Source organism: Rhineura floridana, chromosome 20 (genome assembly GCF_030035675.1).
Source record: "Rhineura floridana isolate rRhiFlo1 chromosome 20, rRhiFlo1.hap2, whole genome shotgun sequence".
Classification (NCBI taxonomy): Eukaryota; Metazoa; Chordata; class Lepidosauria; order Squamata; family Rhineuridae; genus Rhineura; species Rhineura floridana.
The window spans coordinates 18,081,549-18,096,920 of NC_084499.1; the positions used below are offsets into that span (position 1 = coordinate 18,081,549).

A 15,372-nucleotide genomic window follows, 5' to 3' on the forward strand; every position below is an offset into this window, starting at 1 on the left:
CTCTGTACTGTCAAGGTGCAAACTTCAAGCCCCCCCCCCCCGCTCTTCTTTCTTAGGGCTGCCTTGAAACTAGATTTCGACCAGACATCAAAGAACTGTCCTCTGTCAAATGCAGTGTCCCCTCTGCATTCCGTGTTGTGGCTCCCAAGCCCATGGAACTCCCTCCCAACTGAGATTAGGCAGCCCCCCTCCTTGTGGAACTTCAGGTGCATGACAAAGACTTTCATCTTCCAGCAGGCATTTTAGGGTTGTGAAAAACTTATCTTTTTATTTTCTGTACGGTTTATTTTAATGTGCACCGCTTAGAAATGCTTGCAGTTGAAGCGGTATATAAATATCTTAAAATAAGACACCCAGCCACCCTAGATTCAGATCAACTTAGCAAAGCCATGAAATCATCCCCAGTATGGTTCAATCACTGCTACTAACCTTTCTCCAGTGACCGGGTCAAGCATACGGTAAGTGAGACGCTCCAGAATCGTTTCAGCTGTGAGATTCAGGAAAAACACCCTATGGAGAGGAAAATGTTTACATGGTTAAAGTCATGATTAGAAGCAGCAGACGGGCTAGTTTTTGAGAAACAATCGCGATTCTTCCTAAAGCTTTAATTTTTGTTTGATTAACGATGCAGGAAACTGCCTTAGACCAAGTCAAGAGTATTTATCGGACTAGCCTCCCAGCGGCTCTCCAGAACCTTGCAAAACAGAGCCTGTTCCCATCACCTGCTGCCTGGTGCTCTTAATTGGAGAAACCAGGGACCTTTTGCATGATTCCTGGTTCTAGGCACCATTTTAATTTTCCCCAAACAGGGATGTCTGAGAATTATGACAAAAACAAACAAGAGCAGAAATTGCCAGTGTTCCCTTATTCATCCCATGTCCAGAACAAAAATCTATCCAGCAACTACGATTGGTATTAGCTGCTGTGGTTGCTTTCAGTCCACAAACAACAAGTAATTATGTCCCCCCCCCATTTACATCTCATTTCCTTTGCACTGAATAGGGGGGAATGACGTGATTTACGTAGCCATGTAAATCACACAAGGTTACATAATTTCACCACTGCAGACAGGCAGATGAATGTCATTTTTAACAGAAGACAAACTGCAGCGAAACAGAAACTGTGCTGCATATGACAAACACAGGGCAGAATGAAAAACGATGCCTTCTGACATCCGTACCCAACACAATGTCACTTTGAGGCACTGGGAGAAATTAAATTGGTGACTAGATTCCATTGCCTTAGAGTGCCATAATTCTTTTTTGAGAAGGGGAGCCTGGAGCAGGCCTCAACAGTGGGCCCTCCCAGAGCTCGAGGGCCCTTGGAGCTGCCCGACCCTGCCAGGTGCTGACCCTGACTGTGGATTCCTCCCCTTTGAAGTAGGGGTTTCAAAGTAAGGGACAGCGACCTCTCCACAGAGGCAAGAACTGGCTATCGAGGAAGTGCAAGAGCGCCTTTCTGCACTGGTTCTGCCCCCAGATTTAGTTTCTGAACATCGCTTAGGCCTGATCTATACATCCAGGGGAATGGCAGAGTGCAGAGGTGGTAGAATTCTGGTCTGTACCACTGCAGGTCAGGGGTGGTGGTGGTGTCAGATTTTTAAATGCTATGTTAAAAACTCCCTGCAACAAGAATATGCACGTATGTATGTTTGTATATTAATCTTAAAAATGAGCAACCCACAAAGGCTATGACTGAAGCTTTCTCCTTGATCTGCTCATTTTCTGTTTGCATGGACAGTTGTTTTTGTTTGTTTGCTTTTATGCAGAGGAGCATTCAAATCTGGAATCCCCCACCTGCAGTCTGAAGTGGGGCAGTCCATTCTACCCCTTCATTCTTCATGGAGATCATTTTACCCTTGGGAGAGATGAGCATTAAGTAGTACGCTTCTGGGCTATACCACTTAATGGTAGGAGGGTGCTCTTATTTTCAAATGTTCCCTTGTGCAAACAGCTCCCTGTGTGCCGCAAGCTAGCACTTCAAGGAGAGGACCAGGCTAAACCTCTCTCACTTCTTTTCTATACAGAGGGAGCACTACAGTCACCACTTTCCAACCCTGCAGTATGAAGTGAAGTCCGTGATTCTGATGCCTCCATCTGCATAATGTGGAGAATGTTTCTATTTAAAATGTCTCTGTTCCAAAAGACTTTCCAGAGATAACCTGGAAGGAGGGGAAAAAACTTTTTATTTTAGCTTTCTGTCTTTCTACTCCCTAATCTACTCCAAATGCATGGAAATGAACTTGTATTTTATTTTATTTCAGGGAGCGGGGAATAGGATCTTTTGCAAGCCTCCCTCAGAATGCAATTTCTCCCTGTGGCTGTCTTCAAAGCTGTGGTGCTTAGTTTTTAGATTTCATTTCTTTTTATTTTATTTTTTTGGCACATGTGCCTCTCAGACCGGTTAGTGTAAGCTTTAGACATTCACCAAAGGAACATTTTATCCTTACTGGGGAGGATCATATCAGATGAAAGCAGGATATTTTTTACTGTGGCATGCATATAACACATTATGAAGCTCCTCTCGCTCGCTCTTCAAATGTTTACAGATAATGACTTCCATTCGCATTGAGGTTGTGTCTTTTTACAAATAAAAAATAACTCAGCCCAGCACAACAATAATAAAAAAAGCTGAAGATCTCAATGATTCCACAGACAGGAGGGGAATATAACAGTTTTCAACAGCCTTTTATCCTTTACACTCCAAACATTTTGTTTCAGCTTTGTTTCCGTTGCCCAACAACCATCTGGAATCATGATTGTCAGAACAGGTAACTTGTGATGAAATGTCTCAAGATGAATATTCTAGCAGAAGCAGAGAAATGGGGTGGGGAGAAGAGACAATGTCTGCTTATACAGCCCTGATAATTGATACGGCTGCCCTTATTATATTCCCAAATAAACAAAAAGAAAAAGTGAAAGGATTATAACCTGCCATATCAAGAAGCCTTGTTGCTACTTATAGCTGCTAACGCGAGAAAAAGAAGTAGCAGGAATCTGAGATGGGAAAAGGCAAAGACGCCCACCCTGCTTAAGAAGCTGCCAGGAAAATGAACCTCGGAAGTGCCTTGTCGGGAAGATACACTCTTTGGGGGAGGAAATGTGTCTTGTTACTCAGTTTGGTGTCAGCAATAAAGACAAGCAGAGGGTGGGGAAAATGTTGTAAGAAGCCAGCTACGGCATTCCTATCTCAGGTGTGTTTGTTGCCTAAAACGCAAGCACGGAACAAACCACCGTTGAGCTGCAGCTGTCTCCTGGCTTTGGCCTTCAGAAGAAGAAGTCATAAGCACATTCTGGAGAGTGTCACAAGTCTCCTTCCTATGCTGTCGAAACTCCACAGGCTGCTTTGTTGATCGCTCTCCAGGGCTGACCAATTTGGCATCTTGAGCAGCAAATTCAGGGCTGGCAAACGGGGGGGGGCAGGGCCAGCTCTACCATTAGGAAAAGTGAGACAGTCGCCTTGAACAGCAGATGCTGGGTGGGGGGGCAAAGGGATGTAAAGAGTCAGTGATTTTTATCGTATCCTGTGTTCACTGCAATCAGCACTGTTCCCGTTCTGCTACAGTTTGGCTTCTGCTAAAGCCTACATTACTCATCTTACTATCCACTGTGGCTGAAATGAATATAATTATTTATTTATTAATCATCTATCCCACCCTCCCAGAAGGAGCTGGGGTGGTGGTGGTAAACAAAGGACAAAACACTTAAAACATTTTAAAAATAAAACATCTTTTCAAAAATCTCTTAAAACATCTTAAAAAGCAATTCCAAAACAGACACAGACAGGTATAAGGTCTCTACTTAAAAGGCTGGTTGGAAGATGAAGGTAATCAATTTCAATGGAGGGGAAAACATCAAAAACAATGCAGAAAATAACATATTTACATAACATTTGCAGACCAACACAAACACAGTAACTAATACCACTCATATTCGCTTGCATGATTTCTGTTCCTGACGAATATACGAATATGATGAATTATGGCAATTTTCATTCCCATTTCAGACAGATACCAGGAGAGGAGGGCTCCTTGTCATCTCCTACTGTTGGAGATCAGAGCAGTTTGTCCCATAGGCCTCCTAAACTGGCCTGCTGGTCGTGGGTACCTTGGATGATGCTATTAATGGCTGCTAACCATGATGGCTATGTTCTACCACTGTTGGACGCAGTATGCTTCTGAATACCAGTTGCTGGAAACCGCAGGAGGGGAGTGCTCTTGCACTCGGCTCCTGCTTGTGGGCTCCCCATATGAGGCATCTCGTTGGCCACTGTGAGAACAGGGTTCTGAACTAATAGGCAACTGGCCTGATCCAGCAGTCTTGCTCTTACATTCTTATCCCTTTGACTTTCACTCTGGCAAACTTCAAGCATTTGGAAATGAATGTCCCATAGAACAAACGGATCACGTAAGAGGAGTGCAGGAGAACCTGGCTCGCTTGAATCTAGAGCTTTATGGGGAGTTAGAAGAACTTCCTGAAGGTAAGAGAAAACTAGCTAATGACTCCAATCTGGATAGATTGCTATCAGATTTGGAAGAACTGAATTCTTCTATACAAAAACTTCATTTAGCAGATGTTCCAAACACCAGCACAAGCTAAAACACAGCTTTTGTTTGTTTGTTTTTGGGAATCCAGGGTGTCATATTTAATTTCCAGTGGACTCTCTTTCTTGCTTCTGCAGCAAAGTATTCACAGGCAAGCAAACATCTGAACACATTCCTCTTAGCAGATATGCTAACTTGTCAGGTTTGGAGTCTAGGGTACGGGATGGCCATGTCTTGCTGCCATGCTTTGTATTGTTGCCTTATCCGCAGCGGAGTGTTTTGAAAATGCAGTTTTATGCTCATTATTCAGATGATTTTAAGTTGAATGTAACATACTGTACTAAGAGTAAATTAGTTGCTATGGAAGCCACTCTGAGGTCACCTGCTGATGATATTTATCTTTTGCCCCAGGCAGATAAATATTGTGGGCCGACTCAGTTTTACCCGTTAGTTGGTTACATTTGTATTTTATCGTTTTAAATTTGTGAACCGTGCCCACGGGACATAGTTAATTTGGTGGCATATAAGTGCCACTTATTTATAATGAGTTGTACGGGGTTCTACATCATGCATAAACAGGTACCTATGTAGGTATCAGCAGTGGATGTAGCCAAACTGCCCAAGTTCTACCCTGGCATGATTGCTTGGCCTCCAACATCTTTGTGAGGAGCAGGCAGGTGAGCTTCTCAGGTATCTGAAAGGCTTCGGAATGCAGAGTCTTAGAGACAGTTCAACAGGGTTACTCCCTCAAATTCCACAAGATGACCAGAGACAGATTCTTCCCAGTCCCAATCTCCAAAGACCTCTCCAGGCACCTGAGGGTCATGCTGGCCATCCAGCTCCTCCAGATATAGAACCCATACCACCCCAGGAGCGAAACCAGGGTTTTTTCTCATATTCTTCATTATGCCCCCAAAGACCGGGGGAAAAGGGTTATCCTGAGCCTCAAGAAAGTGAACCGCTATCTCAAGAGGTTGCACATGGAGACCTTTCACTACATCTTAGGGGGCCTCAGGAGGGATGATTTTCTCACCCTAACAGAGGCCTACCTACATATACCCTTCAGGTAGGCCCACCACAAATTTCTCTGCTACGGGGAGCACCAGTTCCATGCCCTATTCTTTGGGCTAGAGTTTGGCCCTGAAGCAGAAGCTGGAGATCTGTCACATGAAGCTCTTCAGCTGAGACTCTTGGAGTGTTAAAAGCAGTGGTGGCTGGTGCCCATTGGGACTGGTAGGGCAGAAGGCAGAGAGGCCAACAGAGCCAACTCATCCTAGTTTGGTCCTCACCTTCCTCCCTGCTCAGTTGTACAAGGACAACACGGAGACAAAGCAGGAGAAGGCAGACAGGTAGGGGGGCTTACTGGGTGCAGGCAGCTGCCTAAACAGACCAGCCTCTGCTCGTTAAAAGCTACTTTTAGTGCGCCTTTTAACTTTTGTTTTATGGTGAGACTGCAACTTTCAAAAATAGAAGCCCATTCATCTTGCTCTCCGTTTGCTAAAATAGCCTATATATCTTCCCCTTTGTACTCAGAGACCAGATGCCCCCTTTCCATTCTGTTTGCTATGCACTCCTTAAAAAAATAAGAGAGGCCCCCACTGACTGATCCTTGCTTAAAATGGAACATAATTGATAATGCCAAATCTTCCCCCAGCTGTGTCTAAACCTTCTCCAGAGAGAGAGAGAGAAATAAACTTCCTACGATTACTGCTGTTAACTACTCCATTGCCAAATGTTCCAGGACTGCCTTGCCACAGCCCCACAACAACATATATACTTTTAGGGGAAGAAGTGATTAAATTCAGCCTTCCTTCTTAGTTGTGCTACACTGTTATCCAGGGTAACAGTTCAGAGCAGGCAGCTCATTTGCCGCAGCTGAAGGTGGGAAGGGTCTTTCCTTCTCCCTGCTCTGCCTTGGCCCTTCTGCTTTTAATCAGGGATGGGGAGAAATTAGATCCAAAGACAAACCTACTGAATTTGCACTTTCTGACGTGTGGACCAAAACACAGCCACCCTTTGAAATGTGCACTTCTCCATCTTTTGCAATGCACATCTCCAGCCAAGTACTGTGTACAAAAATGCAGCGAAGAGCATCTGCTTCTGCGTTTGAAATAGCCAGAGTTCTCAGTGACGTCTGAACTCGGAAACTGTGGTTAAAGCTAAACGATAGTCCAGTGTTAATTAGGCTCTCTATCATTTGGCCTGATGGTTGACAAATGGAAGGAGTGGAAGGGAGCCAATGGCCCACTTCCCTCACAGCTGAAAAACTGACAAGCCTTTCCAGGACTCACATGGGAGAAGGCACTCTCTCCTCTTACAAAATCCTGAATATATACAACTCTGTGGTGATAATATCACATGGAGGATCAATCAGCTCCAGGGCAAGCATGCTTTTTATTACAGTCGCATCTTTCTGAAATTCCTTCAAGTAGCTCAGACAGCTTGATTGCACCACACCTTCCCCCCCCCCCCACTACAACCGTGTGAGGTAATTAGCCTGAGATATAGCAACCGACTCACACAACCACTGGTAAGATTGGGGCCTGGACAGGGATTTGGACCACACCTTCCCATTCTAAGGCCGACGCTTGAACCAGTACACCACCCTAAGCTCTCCTGCTTGTAAGGAAGCCATTTAGATCCATTCCAATCGGGCTTCAGGACTGGACATCGAACTGAAACAGCCTTGGTCGCTCTGGTGCATGATTTGAGGAGGGCTTTGGATAGGGGAGAACATGCATTCCTTGTCCTCCTGGATCTCTCAGTGGCTTTCGATACCGTTGACCACAGTATCCTCTTGGATCGCCTGGAGGGAATGGGAATAGGGGGCACTGTTTTACGGTGGTTCCGTTCCTATCTCTCGGACAGGCACCAACGGGTGGCATTGGGAGATGAGGTTTCAGACCCTTGGCCTCTCAATTGTGGTGTGCCACAGGGTTCTATCCTCTCTCCCATGCTATTTAACATCTATGTAAAGCCGCTGGGGGCCATCATCAGGAGATTTGGGTTGCAGTGCCACCAATATGCGGATGACACTCAGCTCTATCTCTCATTTAAGTCCTCACCAGAGTTGGCTGTGGATACCATTTCCAAGTGCCTGGAGTCCGTAAGTGAATGGATGGGAGGCAATAGGCTGAAACTGAACCCCGACAAGACCAAGGTACTGCTTGTGGGAGACAAGAGAAGGTTGGGAGATATTGACCTGGTGTTGAATGGGGTAAGATTGCCCCTGAAGGACCAGGTTCGCAGCCTCGGGGTCATTCTTGACTCCCAGCTGTCCATGGAGGCTCAGGTTTTGGCAGTGAGCCAGGCAGCTTGGTATCAATTACATCTAATACAGAGGCTGCGACCCTACCTTCCTGTCCATCTGCTCCCACGGGTGGTACATGCCCTGGTCTCCTCTCAGACTACTGTAATGCGCTCTACATTGGGTTACCCTTGAAGACGGTCCGGAAACTACAGCTGGTTCAGAATGCGGCGGCACATTTGATTAAGAACAGCCGCCGCCGTGATCATATCACTCCAGTGCTAGAAGATCTGCACTGGTTACCAGTTGTTTACCGGGCCCAATTCAAGGTGTTGGTATTAACCTTTAAAGCCCTACACGGTTTCGGTCCAGTTTATCTAAAGGAGCGCCTCCAGCATCATCAAATATGCCGCCTGACGAGATCAGCCTCCCAAGACCTTCTCTCGGTCCCGCCAGTTAAAACAGCTAGGGTGGTGCGGACCAGAGAGAGGGCATTTTCGATTGTGGCCCCCACCCTCTGGAATTCCCTGCCCTATGACATCCGCCATGCCTCCTCCCTGGCAGGTTTCCGCCGAGAATTGAAAACCTGGCTGTTTCGGCGGGCCTATGGGACTTTTGGGTAATCTCGTTTTATTCTGTAAAGATGTGGGTGGGTTTTGATTATGTAGAGTTGCTGTTCATTTGTATTTCTATGTTATTTTATTCTTTTGTACGTCGCCTAGAGTGGCCGTTCATACGGCCAGATAGGCAACTTAGAAATAAAATTTATTATTATTATTACACAACTGGAAATCAGCTTTCAGCCCAGTCAATTAGAAACTGGATTCTCAAGAGCCACACAATTCATATACACATGCATGTTAACAGCAGTGGAGAACATAGGAAGGTTTCACACAATGGTGTGGAGTCTTTGGCCCTTTGGCTGTTGCTAAACTACAACTCTGTCGGTGAGGAATGATGGAAGCTGTAGTCCAGTAACATCGGGAGGGCCAACTGCCCACAGATGAGAGGAGCATGGCCTTAAAAGAATGGGGCAGAAGAAGGAGGGGGGTACAGGTCCCAGAGCAACAGTATCTGCAAGAGATTCCCCCTTTCCCATCACTTGATTTGCAAGGACTTGGGGATATTAGGTTGATCCCACTAAGCCCTACTCAGGGTAGACTCATTGAAATTAATGGATCAGTCATGGTGATTAATTTTAACAGCTCTACTCTGAGTAGGACTAGCACTGGAGACAACCCATTACTCACTTCATGAGTGTTACATAAGCATACAGGGATGACAACTCCCTCTCCTCTCCTCTGCCAAGCACAGACATTGCAAATGTTTTAAGGGCTTTTTAAGGCCTCGGTAAAGCTCCTTTAGATAAATTGATTTATTTTAGTTTATTTCTAAAAGACTGGGAATTGGTGGAATCAGCATCTGCTTCTGAAATGGCGTTACATCTCCCTCTCCCCTCCACCACCCTCACATTTATTCTCTGCCTCCTCCTGGCTCTCGTTTGTTATTCCATCATTGCCGTAGTCCCCCGGGTGTTTCTTCTGATGGCGCTTCATGGATCAGGGAGAAAGATGGCGGCAGCAGGGGGAGGCTCCATCAGCGGACTGCCAAGCTGAGCCCATTTCCCCTAATTGTGAGCTTAATCGCAGGACATCTTGGAGAAGAAAGAGCTTCCGTGGCTTGGAAGCTCAGGGAAAGGAGGCAAAGACCTGGTGCTTGCTGCCTGGGCTCAGTCTGGATCCCTTGCAATGCCACAGGAAAACTGTGCTGCCGTCCCCAGCCTCTGTTGTGATGCTGCCAAGGATCGTAAACACATTCAGGAAGAGCCAGAGCTCAGCAGTTACAATGTCTGATTTGCACACAGATGGTCCCCAGGTTTGCTCCTGGCATCTCCATAAAGGGCGAGGGAAGACGTGTCCCAGAGAGACGCCAGTCAGCCTAGACTAGGGATGTGCTAGAATTCTGCCCAATTCGGATTTGAATTTTCCATTAATTTCCTTATTCTCCGTTGTTGCGGATCAGATTTTTATGTCATGATTTTCCATGGCTATTTTTGAAAAAGGATCTCCACCTCTAAAACAACGATATTAAGAACAATTATCGATATTTCCTTTCAAATTTTCCAATATTCCCTTTAAAAATAATCAATATTAATATCACCTTTTTTTGTGAGGGGAAAAACGGGTTGGTAAAAGCAGCAGCTAGAGCACAAAGAATAAATGCAAATTAATACCGGCTCGTTTGGTTGACGGAATGCTTTCGCACCGGCACCAGCCGGCGGAACCCATCCCTGGCGTAGGCAATGCTGAGATGGAAGAACCACGGACCTCGACTTGGTACAAGGCCGCTTCCTAGGATCCTATTGCAATCAGACCTTTATCCAGAGCACGAAGACTGGAAAGTTAACTTATTCTTAGGGGGAAGGGCCATAGCTCCGTGATAGAAGAAGCTGGATGGCCGAAGGAGGGTGGAGAGCCTGTTGCTGCCCCAAGTACTATGGGTACTTTGGCATCCAAAGGAGAGTTCTGGTGCTATTGCCTTGCCCTCCCTACCGGAAGCACCTCTAGCCATAGAATTGTGAAGGACATACTGAGCTGTCTTCCCTCTTTCTTCTTTTTCAGGTGGGTTGTGGCAGTGCTGGTAGGAAAGGAGCCATAACTCAGTGGTGGAACATCTGCTTTCCACGCAAAAGGTCCCCAGTTCAATCCCTGTCGGCATCTCCAGGTAGGGCTGGGAGAGAACGCAGTCTGAAACCCTGAAGAGCTGCTGCCAGTCAGGGAAGACAATACTGAACTAGGTGGAGAAATGGTCTGACTCAGTGTAAGGCGGCTTCAGAGGTTCCTGTGGGGCGCATGGTGCCCCAAGCGACTGCTTTGTTTGTTTATGGGCATTTATACGCCTTTCCCTCAGCAGTCCAGGGCAGGGTACATGCCGCTGAACGCAATTATAGCATGGAACATCTTCCGTCTCCCAAAGCCTGTGAAAAAAGCTTGCTTCTGAAGTAGGGGGTGGGGAAGGGTGGCGGTGCAGTGGGGTTTGTATGGGAAATTGAGCGGAAGATGGGAGAGGAGAGGAGATGGCCTGTGACAATTGTTCCTTCATGTCTGATTTTCTGACTTGACTCTTTGAGTCTGCGAATTTGGCAGCCAGACCCTTTAGGAGACTGTACGCTTGTTTGAAGCTTAACTGGGTATTTTCCCAAAGAGATTGTAAGCTTGCTAACTTAATTAGTTGATTTTCTGAAAAGTAGCCACCTGTGCGGGACAACATCCTTGAAGTTTGGGAGAAGTCCTTATCTGTTTTGGTGGATAGTTGATGTTTTTGGCTCATCTGCCAAAAAATATTCATAAACATTGATAAGGGTTGGGAACCTGACCTTTCGGCCAAGTGCAGCCAATTAAGCTGGTATAAACTTCAAAAAAGGTTCTTAACAACCAAGAATATAACCTTCAAAGCAGGTGTAATTAATTGGACTTCTATACACCTTAAGGGTGCCGGCCAACTAAAGTGATAAACAATGATATGACCAAAGCTAGAATCATCATCATAAGTGTGATGAATTAAGCCACAGGTGCAAGTCTGTACCCAAATCAAGGGGTTCTTTTATGTATAAATGAGGTTCCTGAACCTCTGTTCGGGGAGCTTCAACACAGACCTTAGCAGCAGTGGTGCTGTGTACCTGTTGGCCAGCCGGGATCTCTCTGTTGCCGCTTATCTGGGGCTCCTGGCAACTGAAAGGAGAAAGTAAGATTATCTGTGCTCAGTGGCTGCTTGTATCCTTTTTAGTGCATTGCCTGCCATAAAACACCAGCTGCTCTCAAATAAAAGTTGCAAATCTTCTCCACTGGTGTGTTCTTTGCCTGTGAAATCCCACGAACCTCTCGCCTTTGGCAAACCAGGGTTCGATCCCTAGCACAAGAGTGGCCGGCGTTCCCTCTGATCAGGAGCCCTTGTCCTCCAAAACCTAAGCCTGGATGTGTAAAGGCCAACTGTGAGGTCAGTGCTGCTCTGCAGGGGAGACACTCTTCATATGCTCAAGAGACACGCAATAGGCTTCCTGAAGCTTGCCTTAGGGGTGGGGCGGAAGACTGGGCAGGCTGCATATAGTATAAGGCAGGGGCGGGAAGGGGGAAACCTTTTTCAGCCCGAGGGCCGCATCCCTTTCTGGGCAACCTTCTGAGGACCACATGCTGGTGGTGGGCTGGGCCAGAGGCAAAAGTGGGCAGAGCAATGGGTGCACATATTACCTTTTGCATGGTACTCTAGTTTCTGGTAGAGATGTGAAGGCCTGGGGGGGGGAAACAGGGGGAAATGTGTGTTTCCCCTCTGGTTTTTTCTGGGCCTTTACCTCCCTGGTTTTTACACATATTCATACACCCCTCTCTATCCTCCATCCAGGCAAGGGCACATCCCAGCCAGGCAAAAACACTTTGGATGTGGAGCAGGTCCAGCCAGAGGTGTAGCCTGGGGAAGAGTTCCAAGGGCCAGATGGAGAGGCCTAGAGGGCCACATTCATTCCCTCAAACCAGGGATCTCTGGCTGCAGGGTGTGGCCACCTTACTCCCTCCTTCACTGCCAGGAGAGCTTGCAAGCAGAGGAACTGTGGCTGTATCTCTGCCACAGAGAAATGCCCAGGAAGATACTGCAGCTTTCCACTGCAGTGTGATCAGGTGATCTGAGGAATCACCTGACCTTACAGAACTGTTGGCCCTAGCTTAGCTTGACAGCACAGGGTGAGCCGCTCAACAGACTTTCTGCCCCGCAGCTAGGACTGCGACTCTCTGGGCCACCAACCCGAACAGATAACTTTCCAAGCCCGTGATGCTGTCTGAAAGGGTTTCTGTGTCCTTTTGCCATTGTGAAGCTGTGTACAACGTGACTGACATTGCAGGGGCTGGTAAACAAAATCTTGTGGACTGTCAGAGCCAAAAAGATGAAACGGAAATGAGGGCGAATGAGGTCGGGGGCAGTGAGGGCAAAGGAGGGGAAGGACACTGAACAGCATCAAAACAATGGCATTTGTTTGGCTATATAAGACATGTGGAATTTCTGTATTAATAGCAAAATGAGAGGTTATTTGGTGCAACTGAAGTGCAAGTGGAGAAGTCCCAGGTTCTAATCTCACCCTGGCCACAACTTCACCGAGTGTCCTTTCGCAAGCAGCTATTTTTACCACCTCAGCCTCTTCTCCTGTAATAGAGGGGAGATACTGACCAGTGATATGGTTTACTGAGATGTTCATGGAGGATAAGATGCTCAATGGCCACTAGCCACAAAGTCTGTGTTCTCCACAGTCGGAGGCAATAAGCTTCTGAAAGCCAGTTGCCGGGAATCACAGGTGGGGGAGAGCGTTGCTGTTGCCCTCCGGTCATGCTTGCGGACTTCCCATTGGGGCATCTGGTCAGTCACTGTGAGGACAGGATGCTGGACCGTGATGGGCCTTTGGCCTGATCCGGCACGACTCTTCTTATGTCAAGTTAACAATATTTGTGAAAGTCTTCAAATACTTGAAATGCACTGTTTAAATGCCGAGTTATTAGTAGAAAGAAACACTGTTTAACACTGGCTGTCCCCACTAAACAATGTTAATCCTTTGGCCAAACAGTTCTAGTAGAAACGTTTCTAGAGGCAAGATCTATTCCCTTGAATAGTATTAATTTTTTCTTTCTCAAGGAAGAACAGGGAGACGCACCAGAAATGCAAAGGAGGGAGAAAGTAAGGGGGGAGGAAAGGCCGATGATGTGTCATTTTACACACGTGTCAAAAGTAACCGATTTCATAATAGGGAATAAATTTTCCCTATTTAAATACTGTCAAAAAGAACCTCTCCAATCTAATAGGGTTTGCTTCTGGGGGAAACACAAAATAAATCGGATTAAATATTTATATTTCATAGTATTAATTAAGAAGAAGGGAGGGAGGGCTGGAAGGGGGGAGGGAGCAGTCCATCAAGAGGACCCCAATATGTTTAGCGTGTCCCCAGGAAGCCGGGAAAAAGGAATTTCACAATCAAGTGTGTAAGTGTTCTAAAAAAGGGTGCTGAATATTTTATGAATATTTGTCATAAGACAGAAATAATAACCACCGTGCAGAGCTATTAGAATTAATATTTATGCTGCCTGCCATGAAATATTCATGGGGACAGAGAAATGGGGGGGGGACACGTTAAGACAAGAAATAATTTACATTGGGTTCGGTTTACCCGCCGGCTTGATGTTTAAAGACGGGTTGACAAGGCTCCATATGAATCCGTCAGTCACTTCCAGCCTGTGGGTGGGGTGACGGGAGGGACAGGAAAAGGAAAAGCGGGGAATGTGGGGGGAGAAAAAGAGTCCAGGCTGTTGACAGCTCACAGACTGAGTTTCTGACAGCCCTTTAAAAAAAAAAAAAACCTAAATGCCCCCCACCCTCTCCTTCTTCCATTGCCGGAGGCAGTCGGTATTTTGCCACCGTTCATCCTCCTTCTCCTTCCATCTGCTGAAATTAACGAATTAATGAGCGCGATCCATTTTACAGTGGGGCCCCAGGAATGTTTACTGGTGATTAAATTATAATGCGGGCGAGCTGTATAATTCATGAACCAATTAAAGGAAGTGTTAGTTGATTTGATGGGAGAGCGCAGATACAAAAAGCATTTAACTAATAGGGAACCGCGGGCCGTGGGCCGCCTCAGCTTTCTCGGATTACGTGGCTAATTGCTCTGCTTTATAGCGCTGTCACAGATAGCCATGCATATTTCATTCTTCTCAAATACTTCAATTGTTTGCCTCCATGTCTCTGCTGTAATATGTAGAAGCCTGGCCAAACTTCAGTGTAGTTAAGGCACTCCCCTTCGAGAGCCAGAGAGGCGGATGAGGGGGTGCACCAGGTACAGAAAGGCGGGTGCATGTTGTGGGGGGGGGAAGAGAAACTTAAAGCCACCGAATTGAATATCACTCAGCAATTAAATGATTAAAAAGCATGGCATGCAGCCATATTTTCTACTATGGCTTTTTTTTTTTTTTTGGACCATTGTTTGCAAGGCTGGCTTGAGCGTGCGGACCCCAAATTTATTACTGTCCACTAAATGCTTCCATTCTCTCCCTCTCACACACTTTTTGGAACACAAGCCGTATACACTGAATTCATATTTAAAACACATGGCTTCCCCCAAAGAATCCTGGGAAGTGCAGTTTACCGTGCACAGAGTGACAATTCCTAGCACTCTTAACAAATGACAGTTCCCAGGATTCTTTGGGGGAAGCCACGTGTTTTAAATGCATGGTGTGTATGCAGCCACAGACAGAGTGAAAAGAAACAATATGAATTGTTTAATATGTTTTTTAATAATCTCTTTAACCCTTTTTAAAGGTTGTTTTTAAAAATGTTTTTAATGCTGTATTTTAAGATCTGTTTTATGATGTTTTAAAGTGTTTTAGTGCTTTGTTTGCCGCCCTGGGCTATTGGTGGAAGGGCGGGATACAAATTAATTAATTAATTAATTAATTAATAAAAAGAGAAGTGGGAAGAGGATTCGGATCGCTCCAGAAAGAGTGGCACATTTTTCAGGTTTTACACTGGGAACTCATCAGAGACACAAACA

The 15,372-nt window shown here is 46.0% G+C and overlaps 1 protein-coding gene across 5 annotated transcripts in view; it reads right to left on the reverse strand.

The window, feature by feature from the left end:
• AK8 (adenylate kinase 8) overlaps positions 1–15,372 on the reverse strand; it is a 94,992-nt gene that overhangs the window by 3,014 nt on the left and 76,606 nt on the right. For all 5 annotated transcript variants that reach the window (XM_061604222.1, XM_061604221.1, XM_061604220.1 and 2 more), the window contains one exon: positions 430–510. In XM_061604222.1, the coding sequence (XP_061460206.1) occupies positions 430–510 (81 nt within the window). The remainder of the gene's footprint in view (positions 1–429; positions 511–15,372) is intronic.